General features: G+C 39.7%; 2 protein-coding genes across 3 annotated transcripts; one reads left to right on the forward strand and one right to left on the reverse strand.

Moving 5' to 3' along the window:
- Positions 1-5,956: 5,956 nt before the first annotated feature.
- Positions 5,957-7,424, reverse strand: adat3 (adenosine deaminase tRNA specific 3). Its single transcript, XM_072261693.1, has 2 exons — positions 7,270-7,424; positions 5,957-7,125 (listed from the first exon to the last, which is right to left on the reverse strand). The coding sequence occupies exon 2, from the start codon at positions 7,104-7,106 to the stop codon at positions 6,036-6,038; it is 1,071 nt and encodes a 356-aa protein (XP_072117794.1). The 5' UTR covers positions 7,107-7,125; positions 7,270-7,424; the 3' UTR covers positions 5,957-6,035.
- Positions 7,425-8,204: 780 nt separating this feature from the next.
- osgepl1 (O-sialoglycoprotein endopeptidase-like 1) lies at positions 8,205-19,187 on the forward strand. 2 transcript variants are annotated; one of them, XM_072261696.1, is made up of 8 exons: positions 8,523-8,612; positions 9,725-10,546; positions 10,836-11,223; positions 14,641-14,845; positions 14,943-15,091; positions 16,750-16,880; positions 18,516-18,587; positions 18,811-19,187. In XM_072261696.1, the coding sequence occupies exons 2-8, from the start codon at positions 10,434-10,436 to the stop codon at positions 18,887-18,889; spliced, it is 1,137 nt and encodes a 378-aa protein (XP_072117797.1). In that variant the 5' UTR covers positions 8,523-8,612; positions 9,725-10,433; the 3' UTR covers positions 18,890-19,187. The 2 variants fall into 2 exon arrangements, with proteins under 2 accessions (XP_072117796.1, XP_072117797.1); XM_072261695.1 differs by lacking the exon at positions 9,725-10,546 and having other exon boundaries at positions 8,205-8,612.
- Positions 19,188-19,860: the final 673 nt, after the last annotated feature.

The following is a 19,860-nucleotide window of genomic DNA, read 5'->3' on the forward strand; positions in this document are numbered from 1 at the left end:
TTATGGCCCATTTTTATTTTATAAAGGTTGTATGATTGACTTAGAAACGTAATGCTTCTGTTTTGAATAGTTGCCTCCTTTTGACATTTGAAGAAGCAGCAACAACTCTACACAACGTAATACGAAATGTGTATATATTTTTGTTGTCCATTTTAATTAAATTCAAAATAAATTTATGTATTGTTTTGGGTTGCTGTTTCCTAATCTGTCATAGGATGTGCATGATGTAAGTAGAAGACTAAAATAAAACAGTACCTATGGAAGCATGGGATTGGAGGCAATGTTCCCTCTATGATGCGCACACACGTTTTATGCTACCAGCGCTCAAAAGAATTTCAACTGCACGATAAATGTTGTCACCCTCTAGCTCATTGGCGTGTTAAGTAAATTTCACGATTGTACACAATCATATTTCCTTTTCGGTTTCTGATCACCATGGTGCTGACAACATGGAATTTGCAATGATTTGTCTGCAGATTATAGAACTGGCTTCTTTATACTGTTTTTATTAAAGAAATTATTCAGTGCCCACGTGTTGCCACTTGGCAAAAAAAATTGCACAGTACAAGATTTTTGTGCACACTGATTGTTATAAATTAGAGGAAACATTGATTGGAGGAAGCATGACGAGAGAATCTTCAATCAGGATGTCTTTTTTTCAACAATGGTTTAAGAATTCAAAAAATGTTTTTGTTTTGAATGTTGGAAGCATATTTAATTTTTCTTAAAGCAGAGAAAAAGTTGATCAAAGCTGTGTAAGGAACAATGATCTTAATGAATGCATGCTTCAAATATAGGATAGTACAACACACAGGCCCTTCAGCCCATTAAATCTGTACTGACCATGATGAAACACTCTATATGGAAAAATTCCCTATTCCTTCATGTTTACATGTCTTTTTAAAAGAAGTCCTTCAATACTTCTATCATATCTGCCACTACCATTCCTGTTCCAAGCATCTACATTTTATTTTTAAATTTTAAGAAACCAAAAAAAAACATCCTGCACATCTCCCTTAAACTCTATCCCTCTTGCTTTAGGGCTCTGCCCTGCAGTATTGGACATATCTGACTACCAATCATATCTGTATCTCATTCCCGCACTAATGTGATCATCAGCAATACTGGGAAAATTGCAATCCCCTACTGCTATAGCTCTGTAACTCTTGCATCTCTGTGATTTCTCTACATACCTGCTAACTGTTAGATGGCCTGGGGTATACCCTTTTTTTTTGTTGTTCCTAAGCTCTTAACTATATGGATTTATTTGAAATGCCTTATTTATCCTTATTACAGCAGTAATTACTTCTTAATCAATATTGTAATGTTCTCTTCTACATCTCTACATGTCCCTACTTCACTCCCCCCCCCCCCCCCACTGCAAGTCATGGTTTAAGATTCTATGCCCCAGGATGTTCCGTTGCCTGTCTGCCCTTCTTTCAACTTTATCTCTGTGATGCCATCAATGTCATCATGTTTTGTAATTGTGTTATCATATTTCTGATATATCCTTGGTAGGGACTAAAGATCATTTCTGGGCAAGTGTTTCACATCAATAGAGGTTGCGGTTAGTGGAAAAGATGATGTGGTCAACCACGTCATACACTACAGATAAGTCAAGAACAATATGAGATAAAGTGCCTTTGTCCCAATCACAAAAATATCCATGGCAATGCAGAAAGTGGAATGGAAGGAAATTAGGTGCTCAGGGGAAATGAGCAGAAGACTTTGCCCCATAGCCTGTACTGAAAGGAAACTTTCATGACAAGCAACTCTGCCTCCAGTGTTTCCACATAAGAGAATGACCAGTTAAGGCCTTGAGGTATTGTGTGTGTGATCTCACCTACCTCCCAACAGGCATGGATCTGCCTCAGTAATTACTCCAAAGAGTGAAGAAATGGGCATCTGAATCCATAAATATCACCAGTCAAAAGATTTGTAAACTGGAAAAGGAGAGGATGTATTCCTCATCTTAACTCAGTTTATCCAGTTAAATCATTGGACAGCCCACGTCTGAAGTATTGTGAGCAGATTTAAGAAAGGATATTCTGGTTTTGGAAAACATCCAAAGAATGTTTATGAGAATGATCGTGGGAATGAAAGGGTTAATATATGAGAAGCATTCAATGGCTCTTGTACTCGCTGGAATTTAGAAGAATGGGCTTGGGGGAGAAAGAACCTCATTGAAAACTACTGAAAATTGAAAGGCCTAGATAGAGTGGACCTAGGGTGTTTTCAGTAGTGGAGAGATGCTAGGACCAAAGAGCACAGCCTCAGAATAAAGGATGTTCTTTAAATAGAGTTGAGGGGGAATTTCTTTAGTCAAGAGGGTGATAAATCTGTGGAATTCATTACCACAGGCTCCTGTGAGGGTCAAGTCATGGGTACCTAAAGGAGTTGATAGGCTCTTCATTACTAAGGGTGTCAAAGGTTACAGGGGAGAAGGCAAGAGAATGGGGCTGAGATGGAAAATAAATCAGCCAGATTCAAATGCAAAGCAGACTTGGTGGGTTAGACAACCTAATTCTTACACTTTATTATATTATAAACTTCCATCAGGTCACCTTTCTGCCTCCAGACAAACAATACGATGTCCAGCTTCTCTCTCTGTAGCTAACACTCTCTTATTCAGCAACAACCTTGCACTCAATGTCAGAAAGACGAAAGAGCTGACTGTGGACTTCAGGAAGGTTAAGATGCGAGCACACAAACCAATCCCTATAGAGGAATCAGAAGTGGAGAAAGTGAGCAATTTCAAGTTCCTGGGTGTCAAAATCTCTGAGGACCTAACCAGGTCCTGACATATTGATACAGCTATAAAGAAGGCAAGACAGTGGCTATATCTCATTAGGAGTTTCAAGAGATTTTGTTTGTCAACTAAAACACTCAAAAACTTCTTTAGATGTACCATGGAGAGCTTTCTGAAAGATTGCATTACTGACTGGCATAGGGCCGGGGGTGAAGTTACTGCACAGGACCCAAAGAAACAACAGAAAGTTGTAAAATTAGTCAGCTCCATCTTGGGTACTAGCCTTCCTACTATCCAAAACATCTTCAAGGAGCAGTGCCTCAGCAAGGCTACGTCCATTGTTAAAGATCCCTATTACCCAGGACATGGCCTCTTATCATCCTTACTGTTTGGAAGGAGATACGCGAAGCCTCAAGGCACACATACAGCAATTCAGGAACAGCTTCTTCCCTGTGTCATCCGATTCCTAAATGGACATTGAACCCATAAACACTACCTCACTATTTTTTTAATATTATTTCAGTTTTGTACTTTTTAAAAATCTATTTGATATACATATATATACTTACTGTAACTGATTTACTTATTTATTTTTTTCTCTTTCTATATTATCATGTATTGTGTTGTACTGCTGCTGCTAAGTTAACAAATTTCACGACCTATGAAGATGATAATAAGCCTGATTCTGATTATCCAGGCAGCATCTTAGTGCATCTAGCGCACAGGTCTGAGTAGAGCCTAAATCCACAACCTTCTGATTTAAAGGGGTGATTCTTAATCAACTAAATCACAATTTCACCCTCGGTTAAATAATGAATAGAAGGGGTGGGGGAAGAAAAGGGCATTTTAAAAACCATTAGGTTTATTTTACATTTAAAATAATATCAAATTGCCTTAAGAAACTTCGGGTTCTTGTCGTGAAATGGTGTATGTGGCACTTAAGCAGCACAGATGTTGAAATAAAGAAAACAATCTTTGCAGCTACTTTTTTCAGTAGCAAAGCAGCTGGCACGAATACTACTTAAAGTGAGGAAAAAGACATGGATCTTTTCTTGGTCTGTGTTGTGTTGTAATGGAGAAAGGGAATGAAGAGACTTGAAAAGGGAGCAGTCATTCAGTAACCCACTGGAATAGCTTCAGCAAAATCATTTGGGCTCGTGAATGGTTAAATCAAAATTGAACAGCTTTCCTGTTGCTTTTCAGATTACAGCAATAGGCAAGAAATTGAGATGTCCTGCAGGCACCTGTGGGCTTAAACTGGATACCCCTAGAAAATGTTTGGATGTGTCAAGTGCAATACAGTGTAATAAACAAGCGAACAGTAAATTTGTAAGAGCAAATGCTTTCAGAAATATTGCCTATAGTCAGGGCTATCTACAGTCCTCATTAGCTACCTTCTTCCACCGGTATCCCTGTCACCGGGTACCACAGCAACAGCCAGTCATGATTTAAATATCTCTCAGTGCACCAACAACCTCCTCTTCTCCCATAGTAATATCTAACACGAGAGATTTATCTACCTTTATGGCTGATCCTAATCTAATCTAACACCTCCAAATACCTCCTTTTTAAAAGATAACTTGTTCTAGAATTCCACAATTCCACCCGCTCCCACCAAATTTCTAGCTACACCGTCCTTGATGGATGCAGAATTATTTACTCAAGGCCTCACTCCAAGCACATATTGCTCCTTTGGTCCCGAATAAGATCTACACTTTCCCTCGTAGTAAACTTGCCATTAATACAGGTATGAAATGCTTTGGGATTATCAAATGGAATGTATTGTGCCATTTTGTTTCCATATTTCCTACTCTACAATAGTATTTATAGCCAGTTAAGAGCATGAGGTACTTCTGAATGCCTTTAGATAAAAAGTCCTACATAAAAGACTTACTAAAAACTAACATGATATACCTAATATGGAAATAGGCACACAGTTCTGTAGCATAGTGGTGGATAGGTTTGAAAACCCTGGTCCTAGGTTTAATAAACTTCAATAGGTGAGCTATTTACTCTTGTAATGGCCCTTAATTCAGAAGTGATGAAATGGAAAAGCCAGCCATACTGTATGGCAGATTCTCTCTTGATTTGTTAGTGATTATCTTTCTCATCAATTAAATCCTGCCCACATTTTGGTACTGTCCCACTTCCATCCATTACCTAATTTCTCCAACACTCACTGATGGTTTCATCCATTTCTGCCCTGCATTCATTTTCACCTTAACCATCCCCTACATTTCCATGCTTTAACGTCTTCTCACAAGTTTCAGTTCCATGTTTGTGCCTTCAGTTGCACAAAATATTTCTTCCCTGCAGTGCCTTGAAACAGGCAGCTTTCTGTTTCCTTTTTGCTGACTCTTTCAACCTCCACATTTCCATTCTCTTTGATACTCGCCTTCCTTCCCACCTCATTTTGCACTTTACTTTCAAAGGTCCCTTAACATTCCTTCCCCTGGACTCCCCTGGGTGGAATTGTCTCCACTGAGTCTTCAAACACTGCCCTATAAAGCCAATAACATATTTTCTATGCAAAGGTCCTGCAGACATTATAAATCATTTTTAAAGTCAGTTCTTACTACAGTACATAAGATTTGTTGCTGTCCAGATCTATTGCTTACAATAGTGATCGTTGTCCACCGTGTCCGACGATAGAAAACCTGCGTGGGAGAGCTTTTAAAGTGGAAAAGCTGTTGCACTGGGGTGGCTCCACTCTCTCAACCTCAGCAGTCGAGGTCCAGTGGTACAAACCTCGGGTGCAGTGGATGACCACCGTGCCTTGCCATGTCCTTCGCTCCCCATGGAGCATTGCAGTACCCCCTTTCTAATCATTGGCTCTCACTGTAGATCTCATCCAGTCTGCAATCCCTACCTCATCAGAGTATGAGGCTGCTGGCTACCCTCACCTTGTTTAGCCTGCCTGTTGAAGTGGTGTACCAGCATATGTGCAACTGCTGTCACATATAGACAGCCCTTGGAGCCACAGGAGAGAGCTGAGTGTCCCTTGGGGGACTAAAGCAGAGTGCGCTGCCCCAGAATGGACATGACAAGCCCCCTCACCCCTCTCTGGACATCCCATATATTCCATTTTAAGAACAGCTCTGCTTTTGCTTTCAGAATGAGTCCTAGATGGGATTTGTACATTAATAGGTTTAGAGTCAACACAACACAATAAAAAACTGTTTAATAAAAGTAATAAAATTCCATAAGGTGTAAAGCTAGTAAGATTAAAATGTAAGTGAAAAAATAATTTCCTCTTTATTTAAGTAAATCTGAAATGATTCCGATACTATGAGAGAAGTTGACATTCCTTTTCCATTAATCCTTTAAAGACAGCGTAATGGTGATTCAGATCTTTTTTTGTATGTACTTTATATTTAGTTCCCAAAGCTCCATCTGGAGAGGAGGTTGCATAAAAAACTCTGTGTATTCTGGAATGTACCAGTGCCATTGCACACATTACGCAGGGTTCTCTGGTAACATATAAATCATACCCAGTACATATATAAGGCAATCCATCTGCCACAGTTCCTTTGGGAATGTGGTCATCCGATAAAAGCAAAGGTTTGGCAGTGTTGACTGCATCATCACCAAGAATAGGTTCTGCAGAGGTAAAATAACACTTAGGGTACTTATCATGATTAAAAGCACCACCGCCTTGGGCATGAGCAACCTGATCAATACACACCATAACTGCATGAAGCAAAGGATTTGGTCCATTTCTGCAGTCATGACTTACAGCAATGATCCTGTCAGACACTGGATCCACCATCACAGCACCAACTGCTTCCATCCCCAGTTCCCTTCCCACTTTTGCAGCTTCGATGGCTTTCTCCATATAAGTCTGCATCTTTGCTTTCTCTTCGCTATTAAACAGCTGGCCTCGGAGGGCTTCTGTCGTTTGCTTGTTTTCATGGAATGATGTAGGCCAGTGCTGGCTTGCTACTTCAAACTGTGGTCTAGTCAATGGTTGGTGTGCTGGGATTTTGACTTGAAAAGGTTCTCCAAGGCCAGTAACATCAACATTTCCTTCAGGAAAGAGATCACGGAGAGACACTTCTCCATTTAGTGCATCTGTACTATTCAAGTCACTGTGTAAGCAAATAATGATTTCTAAAGGATGATCACTTTTCTTGTCCCTGCAAGACCGTACTCTCTTGATATGTGGAAGATTAGTCAGTGGATAGACATCAGCCAGGTATTTAATAAGTGCAGATGTTTGCTTCTTATTAATAATGGAGGCTGCATATGCTTCTATAAGTTCAATCTCACCAGATTTCTCGTCTGAAAGTACAGGCAGCAGCTCCCAAGTGGAAGTCTCAAATGCTTTAGTTTTTCTCTTTTTGCACAGCGGCTCCATTGTATCTTCGACCTCAGAACTGGGGAAACAATTAATCGTTGGTTAAAGTTCAGAAGCCCCGGTTATGACCTGAAACATTAACTGACTCTGGAGTCTAGCATTTTATGTTTCGAAAGCAGACACAGCCAGTCCCGAGAATTACTCTTCAACCAATCATCTATACCTGGAACCATGTCTATGGTACGCAGTCAGTGTGCAACCCGAGGTCCAGCGGGTAACCGAGGGAATCCCGGCGACGGAGCCGGCACTGAATCTGCCGCAACGAGAGCTTCTCTAAATAGTTCCTCTTCCCGTCCCGCTTCGACCTTCTGCACTTCCGGTGTGCCGCCCCTAATTGAATCCCCGCTCCACGACACACTTCGCAGTCACCACTGACAGTTCCGGGGGTCAAGGCTGTCACTATTTTTGTTGGGAAGTGAACGTTGTGTCTGGGCTGAAATATTTTGTATAAATTCGTAATTCTAGACCAAATTTTCCATATGAGCTTTTCGCTATCCTTTATGTAGTTAACTACTTCTTATATAACCAGATCTCATAAACTTTTCAAAAAGTGGAAAGAATATTATATTAATATCTATTAAATTTTGAAATACTGTATTTATCTAAGGGAATTATCCACACACTATTTCTGATTTTCACAGAACAAAAAAAAAATCCAACCCGTAATGGAATGAGAATTGAAAGGCTTTCAGTGGTGAGAAAAGTAGGAAACTATTAAAATGTATTAAGGATATACCCAGAATTGGTCCAAGAGTGGAGGATATTCCAAGAATTTCTGATTTCCAAGAAGTCGGCGGGTCAGTGAACATCTGTAGAAATTGTGCATATCGAGACCAAAGGGAATATAGCTCGCGTAAAGACGTGAGAGAGGAAAGGGTAAAACAGGAGCTGGTGGAACCAATGTCTCAACCTCACACCTTCCTCTCACTGGCTGTTTTCCTTCTATACTGTCAATTTAATGCTACCAACTGAACCGCGGATTAAAGAAAAATATGAATACGCAAATATGATAGCTCGAAATTACGAACAATAAATCAACTGGAAGACGGAATATTTCACGTGCCGGAACTACAGTTGTACTCCTGCAGAGTGGGGAACCGCTAGTTGTGACACAAAAGTGTACTTCCTTTGTGGGGGAGTCCAGCCTGCTGTGCTCTCCTGCGTGGTTGTTGATCTGTTGGGCATTTCGATGAACAGTGCCCGGTGAACCTGGGGTGCAAGTAGACAGTGCGGTAGACGCAGGGAACTCACCTTCAGCGATCGCTGCTGCCGCTCTCCATGTGGTTGGGCTCGGAAGCAGACCGTTGCGCGGGTTTGCGTTGCCATGGCAATACATCTCCTGCGTGTCCGAGGCCTGAGCCGGGTCGCTGCCCGCGGGCTCCTCGCTCAGCCCAGGCTGGTGCTGGGCATAGAAACCAGCTGCGATGACACTGCCGCGGCCGTCGTGGACGAAACAGGGAGAGTCTTAGGAGAAGCCTTACACTCCCAGAAAGAAACTCACCTGAAGTAGGTATTCTCATGAAAATGCTTCCTCCGGTTATTAAATCCTAGAACTTCTATTTGCTAAATACGTAATGCATTTATTACACATGTAATAATCAAGATCATATTTGTTGCGCCCAGTGCACTTACTTAGAAATTCAAGCTTTTGTTTTCCTGCACAGTAAAGACCGCTGGAAACATTCAGCAGGCGGGGCAGTATCTATAAGAAATGCCTGACCTGAAAGTTTTCAGCATTTCCTGTTTTTGTGTTAGATTTCAGCATCTGCATTTTGACAAGTATTTAATACCTATAATATTAATCACAATGTATTTCCTTTGATACAATGACTACTGTCCCTGATGACATTAAAATCAGCCGTAATGAAGTACCTTGAGAGATTGGTTATAGTGCAGTCAACTCCTGCCTCAGAAGCGATCTGGATCCACTCTGTCACAACAGGTTTACAGCAGGTGTTATTTCTCTGGCTCTTCACATACTCCTACATTTATTGACTATATTTTGGAGTTCAACACAATCATTCCATCCAAACTCATCATCGTGCTTCAAGACCTCAGCCTCCAATCTTTGACTTTCTCAGTGACAGACTTCAATCAGTGTTTCCTCCTTGCTGATCTTCAACACAGGAGCACCTCAAGGCTGTGTGCTTAGCCCCCTGCTCTACTCTTCACACACACATAACCGTGTAGCTAAGCACAGCTCCATTGCCATCTTCAAGTTCACAGTTGCTGGATGATTTAGAGGTAGTGATGAGTCAGCCTACCAGAGCAAGATAGGATGCCTGCTGGAGTGGTGTTACAACAACAATCTCTTGCTTGATGTCAGTTAGACTAAAGAGCTGATTGTTGACTTCAAAAAGGGAAAGGAGAGCAAACATATGCTTATCTACATTCGGGGATTGGTGATGGAAAGAGTCAGTAGCTTTACATTCTGTGCGTTAATATATTAGGAACCTGTCCTGTGCCCAGTACATTGATGCAATCATAAGGAAAGCACACCAGTGTTTTTACTTTCTTCGGAGGTTAGGGAAGTTTGGCTTGTCATTAATCACTCTAACAAACTTCTACGGCCATACTATTGAATGTATCCTGACTGGTTGTATTATGGTCTCTCACAGCATCTCCAATACGCAGAAACATAAGAAGCTGCAGAGAGCAGTGGATTTGCCTAACACTTCGCGGGCATATCCCTCCCCTTTTGTGGTCGTATCTACACAAGGAGCTACCACAAAAAGGCAACATCCATCGTTAAAGATCCCCATCGTCCAGGCCATGCCAACTTGTCATAGCTACCACTGGGCAGGAGATATGGAAACCCTGACCCACACTGCCAGTTTGAGAACAGCTGCTTCTCTTCAACCATTCAGTTCTTGAAACAACCAGGAAACCCTCATCACGACAGCTTACCAAAACTATGACCACGTTTATCACTGCAATAAATGGACTTGGTTTTTCTTGTATTCTAATTGTGCTTTTTATAAATATCGTGTATAATTTATTATTCATTTATCATTTTCTAGTGAATGCAGTTTACCGTGTGGTGCTGCTCAATTTGTGTTTCATTGCACTTGCACGTACATTCGACTATAAACATGACTGTGAATTTGATATTTGTAAGTCAGTGCTAAGTTGCTTTAAAATAAACCAGCACTTCTCTGAAAAGTAATTCCCAGGAACATTTCACTTGCACTTCTGTGGCTTGTTACCTTTTTAATAATTCCCTATTTCCTTAAAACAATTATTTTGAAGTGCAAATTTATATTGATGCTAGAGTATTTTATAAATAAATAAATTAAAACATACCTGTAAGTGAATAAACTAAAAAAAATGTTCGTAAGGCATGTGAATATGGAAATAATTTCTCATCAAAAGGAAACAATTATATCTCTGACTAACACAGTTGGGGCCACTGACTTCCTGATATGCTTCATGAGCAGAAGGTATACACAAAGCAGTTTTTTTTGGTGAAATGTAAACAGTTTATTTTTGGAACTGCAGCACAGAACTCAGTCACACAACATGTTTGAATTAAAATACTCAGATGTTACTACTCTGTTTATAAATAATAACTTATGTGCCAGTGACTTCTGTATCTTGTGACTAATCAAAAATGCAAACAAAATTCTTTGGCATGTGTCTTCACTACAAAAAGGAAGAATAATATTTTTGGATTTTTTTTATCAACTTTAAAATCAGACAGAATGAGTGATTTCTTTTGTTTTGTTTCAGGGCAGGTGGAATAATTCCACCAGTAGCACAGAGGCTACACAGAGAGCACCTGGGTAGAGTGGTGCAGGAAGCTATAGATAAGAGTGGAGTCTCCCTCAATGAACTAACAGCAATAGCAACCACCATAAAGCCAGGACTTGCATTAAGCCTACAAGTGGGCTTAGAGTACAGCTTGAAATTAATAGAACAATATAAGAAACCTTTTATTCCTATTCATCATATGGAGGCCCATGCTCTGACCATTAGAATGCTACAGTCAGTGGAATTCCCCTTCCTGGTCTTGTTGATCTCTGGTGGTCACAGTTTGCTTGCCGTTGCTCGTGGAGTAGATGACTTTCTTCTTCTCGGACAGACGATGGATGAAGCCCCAGGAGACACATTTGACAAGGTGTGTACAGTGTGAAATTTTAAAATCAGCAGAATTTTAACAATAGTCTAAAAGTCTTTAAAAAGCCTTTAAGAATTTAAGGATCGCGAACAATGCTTACATTTTAAGATTCAGTTTAAAACAAATAATCAACTGACTTTAATAATAGCACATAATCAATTGATTATTATACAGAAAATGTTTTGAATTATCCAGTCAATTAGATTTAGTATTGCAAACCCCAAAATTCAAAGAATGAATTTTGATTATAAAAAGAGCTGTCAGTTAATAGAATTGTGTAATTTTAAATTAGAAAGTGTATACTGTGCATGAAATTTGTTAGTTTGAATGTATCATTAGGATTTTCAATCACAATTGGCATGGTTGCAGGCTTGTTGACCCTGGTGTCCACCCAGTTAGTCCCAATTTCCGGTGTTTAGCTTATACTCATCCAAATCCTACCCAGACATATATATATCAAAGTACTTATTAAGTGATACTGTTGTACCTGCTTCAATTACTTTATCTGGCAGCTCATTCCATATCCTTTGTATCCCCACATGGAAAGTTGCCTCATGTCTTAAACATTCCATGAGTTACTGCACTGAATAAAATCTGGCTATTTAAAGTTTTTCAACACTATAAAAGAGCGGCAAGCCGAAAACTTTTTATCTAATTGTTAGACTCCTTGTACAAAGAATTGCAGTTTTAGTCATTATAAAAATGTTGTTTCATCTACTTATATTCAATTTGATGTATTATGGGCAAAATCGCTATAGAGCAGTAATTAATAAGTTACAAGTAGCATTATGTAAACACAAGGAATTCTGCAGATGTTGGAAATTCAAGCAGCACACATCAAATTTGCTGGTGAACGCAGCAGGCCAGGCAGCATCTCTAGGAAGAGGTACAGTCGACGTTTCGGGCCAAGACCCTTCGGTAGGATCTCGGCCGGAAACGTCGACTGTACCTCTTCCTAGAGATGCTGCCTGGCCTGCTGTGTTCACCAGCAAATTTGATGTGTGCTACAAGTAGAATTATATCCATCTTACTGAAATCTAAATACAGTTAAATTTCCTGGCAATAAAAAATAGGATAATATGTAAAAATGGTTGTAAATCTGCATGACAAGGGAGAGTCCTCCAGCAGATTGATTGATTGTTGTAATTCTGTATGAACTGTGCAAGTTCCCAGTGGTGACAGAATCGATGTAGTTTCATGCTAAAGGGAGGACTGTTTAGGATTGAGGAGAGAAAGGATTTCTTTTCTACAGATTTCTATGAATCTTTCGTAATTCTCTGCCCTGGTGCACTTACTGAATCTTTATGATTTAGAATGTGAATGATTGGTCAATGGAACCAAGAACCAGATTGGATTCTTTGAGGATGCAACAAAACATATTGATGAAGATACAGCAGTGGATGTGAATTTCAGTAAGGCCTTTGGTAGGGTTCCCCACGCAAGGCTCATTCAGAAAGTAAGAAGGCCTGGGATCCAAGGAGACCTTGTTAAGTGTATCCAGAGTTGGCTTGCCCACAGGAGGCAAAGGGTGGTTGTAGATGGGTTGTATTCTGCATTTCTGCATGAAGGTCGGTGACCAGTGGTGTTCTGCAGGGATCTGTTCTGGGGCTCCTCCTCTTTGTGATTTTTATAAATGACCTCGATGAGGAAGTAGAAGGGTGGGTTAGTAAGTTTGCTGATGACACAAGAGTTGGGGGTGTTGTGGATGATCTGGAGGGTTGCCAGAAGTTACAGTGGGACATTGATAGGATGCAGAACTGGGTTGAGAAGTGGCAGATGGAGTTCAACCAAGATAAGGGTGAAATGATTCATTTTGGTAGGTCAAATTTGAAGTCAGAATATAATATTAATGGTAAGGCTGTTGGCAGTGTGGAGGATCGGAGAGATCTTAGGGTCCATGTCAATAGGACACTCAAAACTGCTGCACAGGTTGACAGTGTTGTTAAGAAGACGTATGCTGTGTTGGCCTTTGTCAACTGTGGGATTGAGCTCAAGAGCCGTGAAGTAATGTTACAGCTGTATAAGACCTTAGTTAAACCCTACTTGGAGTACTGTGTTCAGTTCTAGTCACCTCACTACAGGAAGGATGTGGATACTACAGAGAGAGTACAGAGGAGAGTACAGTGATGTTGCCTGGATTGGAGAGTGTATCTTATGAGAATAGGTTGAGTGAACTTGGCCTTTTCTCCTTGGAGCGATGGAGGATGAAAGGTGAGGTGTATAAGATGATGAGAGGCATTGATCATGTGGATAGCCAGAGGCTTTTTCCCAGGCCTGAAAGGGTTAATACAAGGGGGCATCATTTTAATGCAAACACGAGGAAATCTGCAGATGCTGGAAATTCAAGCAACACACATAAAAGTTGCTGGTGAACACAGCAGGCCAGGCAGCATCTCTAGGAAGAGGTACAGTCGACGTTTCGGGCCGAGTGTTGTTTGGGGCATAATTTTAAGGTGCTTGGAAGTAGGTACAGTGGGGATGTCAGAGGTAAGTTTTTCACAGAGAGAATGGTAGGTGCATGGAATGTACTGCCAGTGGTGATGGTGGAGGCGGATACAATAGGGTCTTTTAGATAGGTACATGGAGCTTAGAAAGATAGAGGGCTATGCAGTAGGGAAATTCTAGGCAGTTTCTAGAGTAGGTTACATGGTCAGCACAACATTGTGGGCCGAGGGGCCTGTAATGTGCTGTAGATTTCTATGTGCTATATAATAAGGGGATCAGGCAGAAAGGTGGAGGTGTGGCCAGGGTCTCATTAGTTATGATTGTATTGGTTGGAAGATCAAGGCTTGAAGTAGAGCCCAGTTTTACTCCAATTTTTTTATGTTCTTATGTAAACACAGTTTTTTCCTGCCATCCAATCATCTCTCACTCACTGTGGGCATGGCATATATAAGAATTTGCAATGGGGAAAAATTAGGCCTTTTGTCCGAGATATTGATGTCCTAAAAATGTGTTCAAGGAGGTGGAAGATATAGTAGAAGTTTAAGGCAGAAGAAAAACACACACAAAAAAAAAAAATCAATGAAAATCAACTTTGTGTCCTGCTACATCTGAGTTTTTGGGTGAGGATTTCCAGATATTTTAGCAGGAGGTTCACAGAAAGCTAGTGTAGGCTTTTCTAGCAATGAGCTGATGTGCACTTGAATGCAGAGAAAAATAATGAGGAGATTTAAGTAAACTCGTTTGTTGAGTTGCAGTTGCGTTTCAATGATTTTCTACACTGGGTATTAGTAATCTTTTTTTAATGAAATATTTAATTATCAGTAGTCTACAAATACTTAAATATTTTTAACCATTTTTAAATGTTCCTACTCATTTGAAATGTTTAGAAATAATTCATAGGTCTTTTGACATAATAAGTGAAAACACTTTCTGATGATAGCCAATTTAAACTATGATGCTGTTTCTTTGTAGGTGGCAAGAAGACTGTCACTGAGAAATCACCCAGCGTGCTGCACCATGAGCGGGGGTGAAGCCATTGAATACTTGGCCAGAAGTGGGAATCGATTGCATATTGAATTAACACAACCTATGAGGCATCACTTAGACTGTGACTTTTCCTTCTCTGGTCTGCGCAATCATGTCAATCAAATAATTACAAAAAAGGAAAAGGAAGAAGGTTAATTGGTCTTTTACATTCTTACTTAATGTGGCTCCGTTCTGATTCACTGTCGTCCTCTCTTGTGTATTGTAAGTTAGGTATATTTCTCAAGCAGGTATCCAGAATGGGCAGCTGCTCTCGTGTGCGAATGACATTGCTGCTGCCGTACAACATACAGTGGCAGTTCACTTGGCAAAGCGTACACATCGAGCCATTCTCTTCTGTAAGATGGAAGACCTCTTGCCTCAATCAAACCCAACCTTGGTTAGTATCTCATTCTGTACCTAAAATATGTGTTGAGCAAGGTGGCGGGAAAAGATCAAGTATGGATTGGTGCTAAAATGGAGCAGTAATGGTGGAAGGAAGGTGCTTTGGAAAAGCAAATAAACACTAACTGGAATTTACAAAGAATACATTGCATAGTAAAAAACCACCAGTCCCTGTAATGTGCAGATACTTATGCTTCACAGGAGTCTCCTCCCATTCAGTCTGCGTGCCTCGGCTGAGCCTTGTGGCATGTTAGTTGATTCTCATGTAAACTTCCTGTTTTGTTCAGTTATGAGAATCTTCTGTGGCTCTGTTGGAAGATGTTGATGAACTGAATCATTTCTTTACTGTTAGATGGAGAGTCATCGAGTCTGCTATTTATATCTGTTAGTGGCTAGTTTGATCCGACCATTTTGTTTCCTCCACTTTCTAAAAGTTGATGACCAACTCCACTTGAAGGGCTAATTAAGGGCAAAAGTAGCCTTTCATTATCAGAGAATGATTGACTAATGTGACCTACACAGTGGGGGGGGGGGTGCAAATTGGGTTCAGAAGGAAAGGTAACAAGATTTGCAGATATTTGAATATGTTGATTTCTTACTCGTTTTATATTCATTAATTTGCAGAGGATACATATGTGCACCCTCCAGGGTTACTAATGAAAACAGTATTGCATTTTTATTCATTGACCTTCTCCCACAGAAGGCAGCAAAAAGAGAGCCTCGTGATTTTGTACACCTCTTTAAGGTCACAAAAAAAAAACATGGGGATCTTAATCAGCTGGGTAAGTGGGCCAAGGAATAGCAAATGGTGTCTGATCCGAATAAGTGCGAGGTGCTGCATTTTGAGAAGTTTCCAGTGAATAGGGCCTGGGGAGGATTGTAGGACAGAGACAAGAGGAACCCAGGAGGACAAGTACATAATTTCCTGAATGTAGTGTCACCGATAGACAGGTAGCGAAGGTGGTGTGTGGCACACTGGCCTTCATCAGTCTGGAGACTGACTGCAGGAGTTGGAACATCAGGCCGCGCTGAGAGTAACATGTACAGTGCTGGTGACCCTGTTGAGGAAAGCTGTAATTAAGCTGGAAAGAATGCGAAGTAGAATGTTGCCAGGATTCCAGGATCTGAGTTAGAGGGAGAAGTTGGTTAGGCTGGGAGTTTATACATTGGAGCTTAGGAGGCCGAGCAGTGACCTTACGCAGGTGTATGAAATCATGAGGGACATAGATGGGGTGAATGTACCCAGTCTTTCTCCATAGGAAAGGGATTTCCAGCATCTGCAAAATCTCTTGTGTTCAAAAATTAGGAGGCAAAGGGTTAAGGTGAGCAAGGAAAGATGTAAAAGGGACCTGAGAAGCAATGTCTTCATCAGAGGGTGGTACATATATAGAATGAGCTACCAGAATAAGTGGATAAAGCAGGTGCAATAACAACATTTAAAATACATTTGGATGGGTACATGGTAGGAAAGGTTTAGAGGGATATGAGCCAAATGTGGCCAAATGGGATTAGCTTAGGTGGGCATCTTAGTCAGTATGGACAATTTGGGCTGAAGGATCTGTTCCATGCTACATTGCTCTATAACTCTCTTGTTAAATAATTAACATTTTATTTTTTAATTTACATAACATCTATTCACATGTATTCCTTCAGGTGGTGTCAGGTGGAGTGGCCAGCAATAAATACATCATAAAAGTTCTGCAGATAGTAGCTGAAGCATATGGGTTCTCACTGAATTGTCCTCCTCCTAAACTCTGCACAGACAATGGCATCATGATTGCATGGTGAGAGGGATATTAACAGTGCTTTTCTTAATCTGAAGTGTTATTTCATACAAAATCACTCCCAATTCCCCTGTACAACAGCAACTACAATCTTTCACCAGTTAAATAAAAATCTGTTCTTCTGTTTTCCCTTCCAAAGTGGATGATCTCACATTTACCAGTGTTGTACTCCATTTGCTAAACCCTTGACCATTCATTTCACTTATCTATATCTCTCTGTAGACTCTCCTTATCCTCTACACAACTTGCTTTTCCACTCAATTTAGTGTCATCACACCACTTAGTCCCCTCTTCCAAATTGTTAATGCATATTATGAACAGTAATGGGCCCAGCACTGATCCCTGCAGCATCCATTCTTACTACTGACTGCCAAACATCCATTTGTCCCAACTCTCTGCCTTCTTTTGGTTAGCCAACAATCCACCATGTTAATTCATACCCCCAACTCCACGCATCGTTATGTTATGGATAAGTCTTTTATGCATCACGTCATCAAGCGCCTTCCAGAAATCCAAGTATACAACATCCACCTGTTTCCATCTATCCACTGAGCTCATTATATTCTCATTGAGGTCCAGAAAGTTTTTCAAATAGGTCCTGCCCTTCATGCTGCGTCTGCCCGATCAAACCACTACCATCCAGGTGTCTCGCTATATTTTCCTTAACAATAGCCTCAAGCATTTTCCCGATTACAGGTATTAAGCTAACTGGCATAAAGTTACTGTCTTTTGCCTGCACCCTTTTTTAAACAGTGCTGTGACATTCAGTGCCTTCCAATCCACCAAGACCTGCTAAGAGTACAAAGAATTTTGATTAATTATCATAAATGCATCTATTATAAGTTCCAGCATTTTTGTCAGTATCCTCGATACATCCCATCAGGCCAGGGGACTTGTCTACCTTTAGGCCCTTTAGTTTTCTCTTCTATCTTCTTTAGTGACAGCGATTGTGTTGAAATCCCCACTTCCCATCATATCCATAACATCTCTCTTTGACTTGTTCTGCAAAATGACTTTCAATATCATGATTAAAAACTTACTCTATCACATTCTCATGATTAGTCTCAGCAGCCTTCGAGCTTGAGTGTGTTGTACAAGTTTTTCATCATTGCACCCCACACTCAAGAACTGAATATAAGATTCAATTATGTGATTGGACAGTTTAAACATTTTGTCCTGTTACTTGTACTCTACCGCATTGCCTGTGTAGATTACTATTTACTTCCTACTTTGATCATTTTTATTCCACACCATTCACCTTGTTTAATGGGAAGTTATAAATGCAGAATGGATAGACCTTTTCCTTTGTGTTTCCATTATTTTTAATTCAATATGCACTTCTTATTAGCTGCCCATTTCCTGATATTAAAACAGGTTCTAAAAATGTCTGTCATTTATCAGGTGACATACAGCAGTTAAAGTGATCTCCTCTGCTGTCAGATTTCTAAACTGTCCGTGAGCCCATGAACACTACCTTGGTTTTTTGTCTCTTGCACTATTGCTTTATTTTTGTAACTTAAGGTAATATTTATGTCTTGCACTGTACCGTTGCCACAAAACAACAAATTTCACTGTATATATCAATGATAATAACACTGATTTGATGTTTATGTGCACAATATGTTTGTTTTTTAGGAATGGTATTGAGAGACTTAGAGCAGGAATTGGTGTTCTGCAGAATCCAAAAGCAATTCGTTATGAGCCAAAGTAAGTAATAGATTTTTGGTTTTTCTTAAAAATCACAGATTAAGTAGCTTTGAGTAAGCATAGATTTTACATTTTTTACTTGTGCTTTTTAAGAATAATGTTCAAACCTATGGAAGACCCATGAATGAATAGTAAGAACATTTTTAAAGAGAGCAGATACAGAATTAGTTAAAAGAAGAATACACTGTTGTTCTTACTTAATGTTTCCCTTTTTGTTTTGTAGAGCCCCTCTCGGAATTAGCTTATCAGAACAAGTCAAGAAAGCAGCATTGAAGGTCCCTCGTCTGAAACTGAAGATATAATTAATAAAATGGGACTCCACTGGGTGGTCGGCTTTTTAAGAATTAATTCTAATAAGCCTGATTTTTCAATGAAATGTGTACAAATTAGATGCTGCCAATTATAACTTGCTATATTAAAATGTGTACAGTATATTTGAAATGATAAACATCAAATGAGTTGAATTGAATGACTGGGTGAATTTCTGTTCTGAAGGAATCTTGCAAAGTTACCACCATTCAAAAGGATCAATGACACCAATCAAAATCAGAAAATGTATGATCTTTCCATGTTTTAATAAAGTATTTTAATGCCTTTTTTTATTGGATTATATAAATCCATTAATTTGATATGTTAGATTGAGTCTTGATCTTTCTGGATTTATGAATCCAAACTATATTGAGAAGAACATTACTCATTCAGAAATCAGAAAAACATTTTACTTAAAATAAGTATTTATTAGCTATGTAAAGGAGAGGGAACTAGTCTGCATTGTCCATAATTACTTTTATATCCAAAAATTCAAAGATTCACCATTTCCTGAGTGAAGGTATTGCTTCTGACCTCAGCCTTAAATAACCTCCATTTCATGTGAGACTATTATCTCTGGTTCAGGACTCCTCAGCCAGGAGAACCTTCTTTCCTGTGTCCTCCCTGATGAGTCTGGTAAAGATACTCTTAAGTTCAATCAGATCTTGACTTGGTCGAATAAACTCTAGAAAATAAATGCATTGTTTCTGTTCATGGATGATGATCAAAATTATTTTTCCGTAACTTCCATTTGTAAAATAATGTGGATTGGTCAAAAAAAATCTTGTAAAGTATTCCTTTAAAATTCCTGGTTACATTCTTAATATTTTGAACCATCTAAAACAATTATAATATCAGCTTACATCAGCTGCAAATATCTCAGACCAGTTTGTGTACAAATTATGTTTTGTACTCCCCTTTATTACATGATGGTAATTGCTCTGATCTTTGAATGCCATTTCTC

Source organism: Mobula birostris, chromosome 6 (assembly GCF_030028105.1).
Source record: "Mobula birostris isolate sMobBir1 chromosome 6, sMobBir1.hap1, whole genome shotgun sequence".
In the NCBI taxonomy this organism is placed as follows: domain Eukaryota; kingdom Metazoa; phylum Chordata; class Chondrichthyes; order Myliobatiformes; family Myliobatidae; genus Mobula; species Mobula birostris.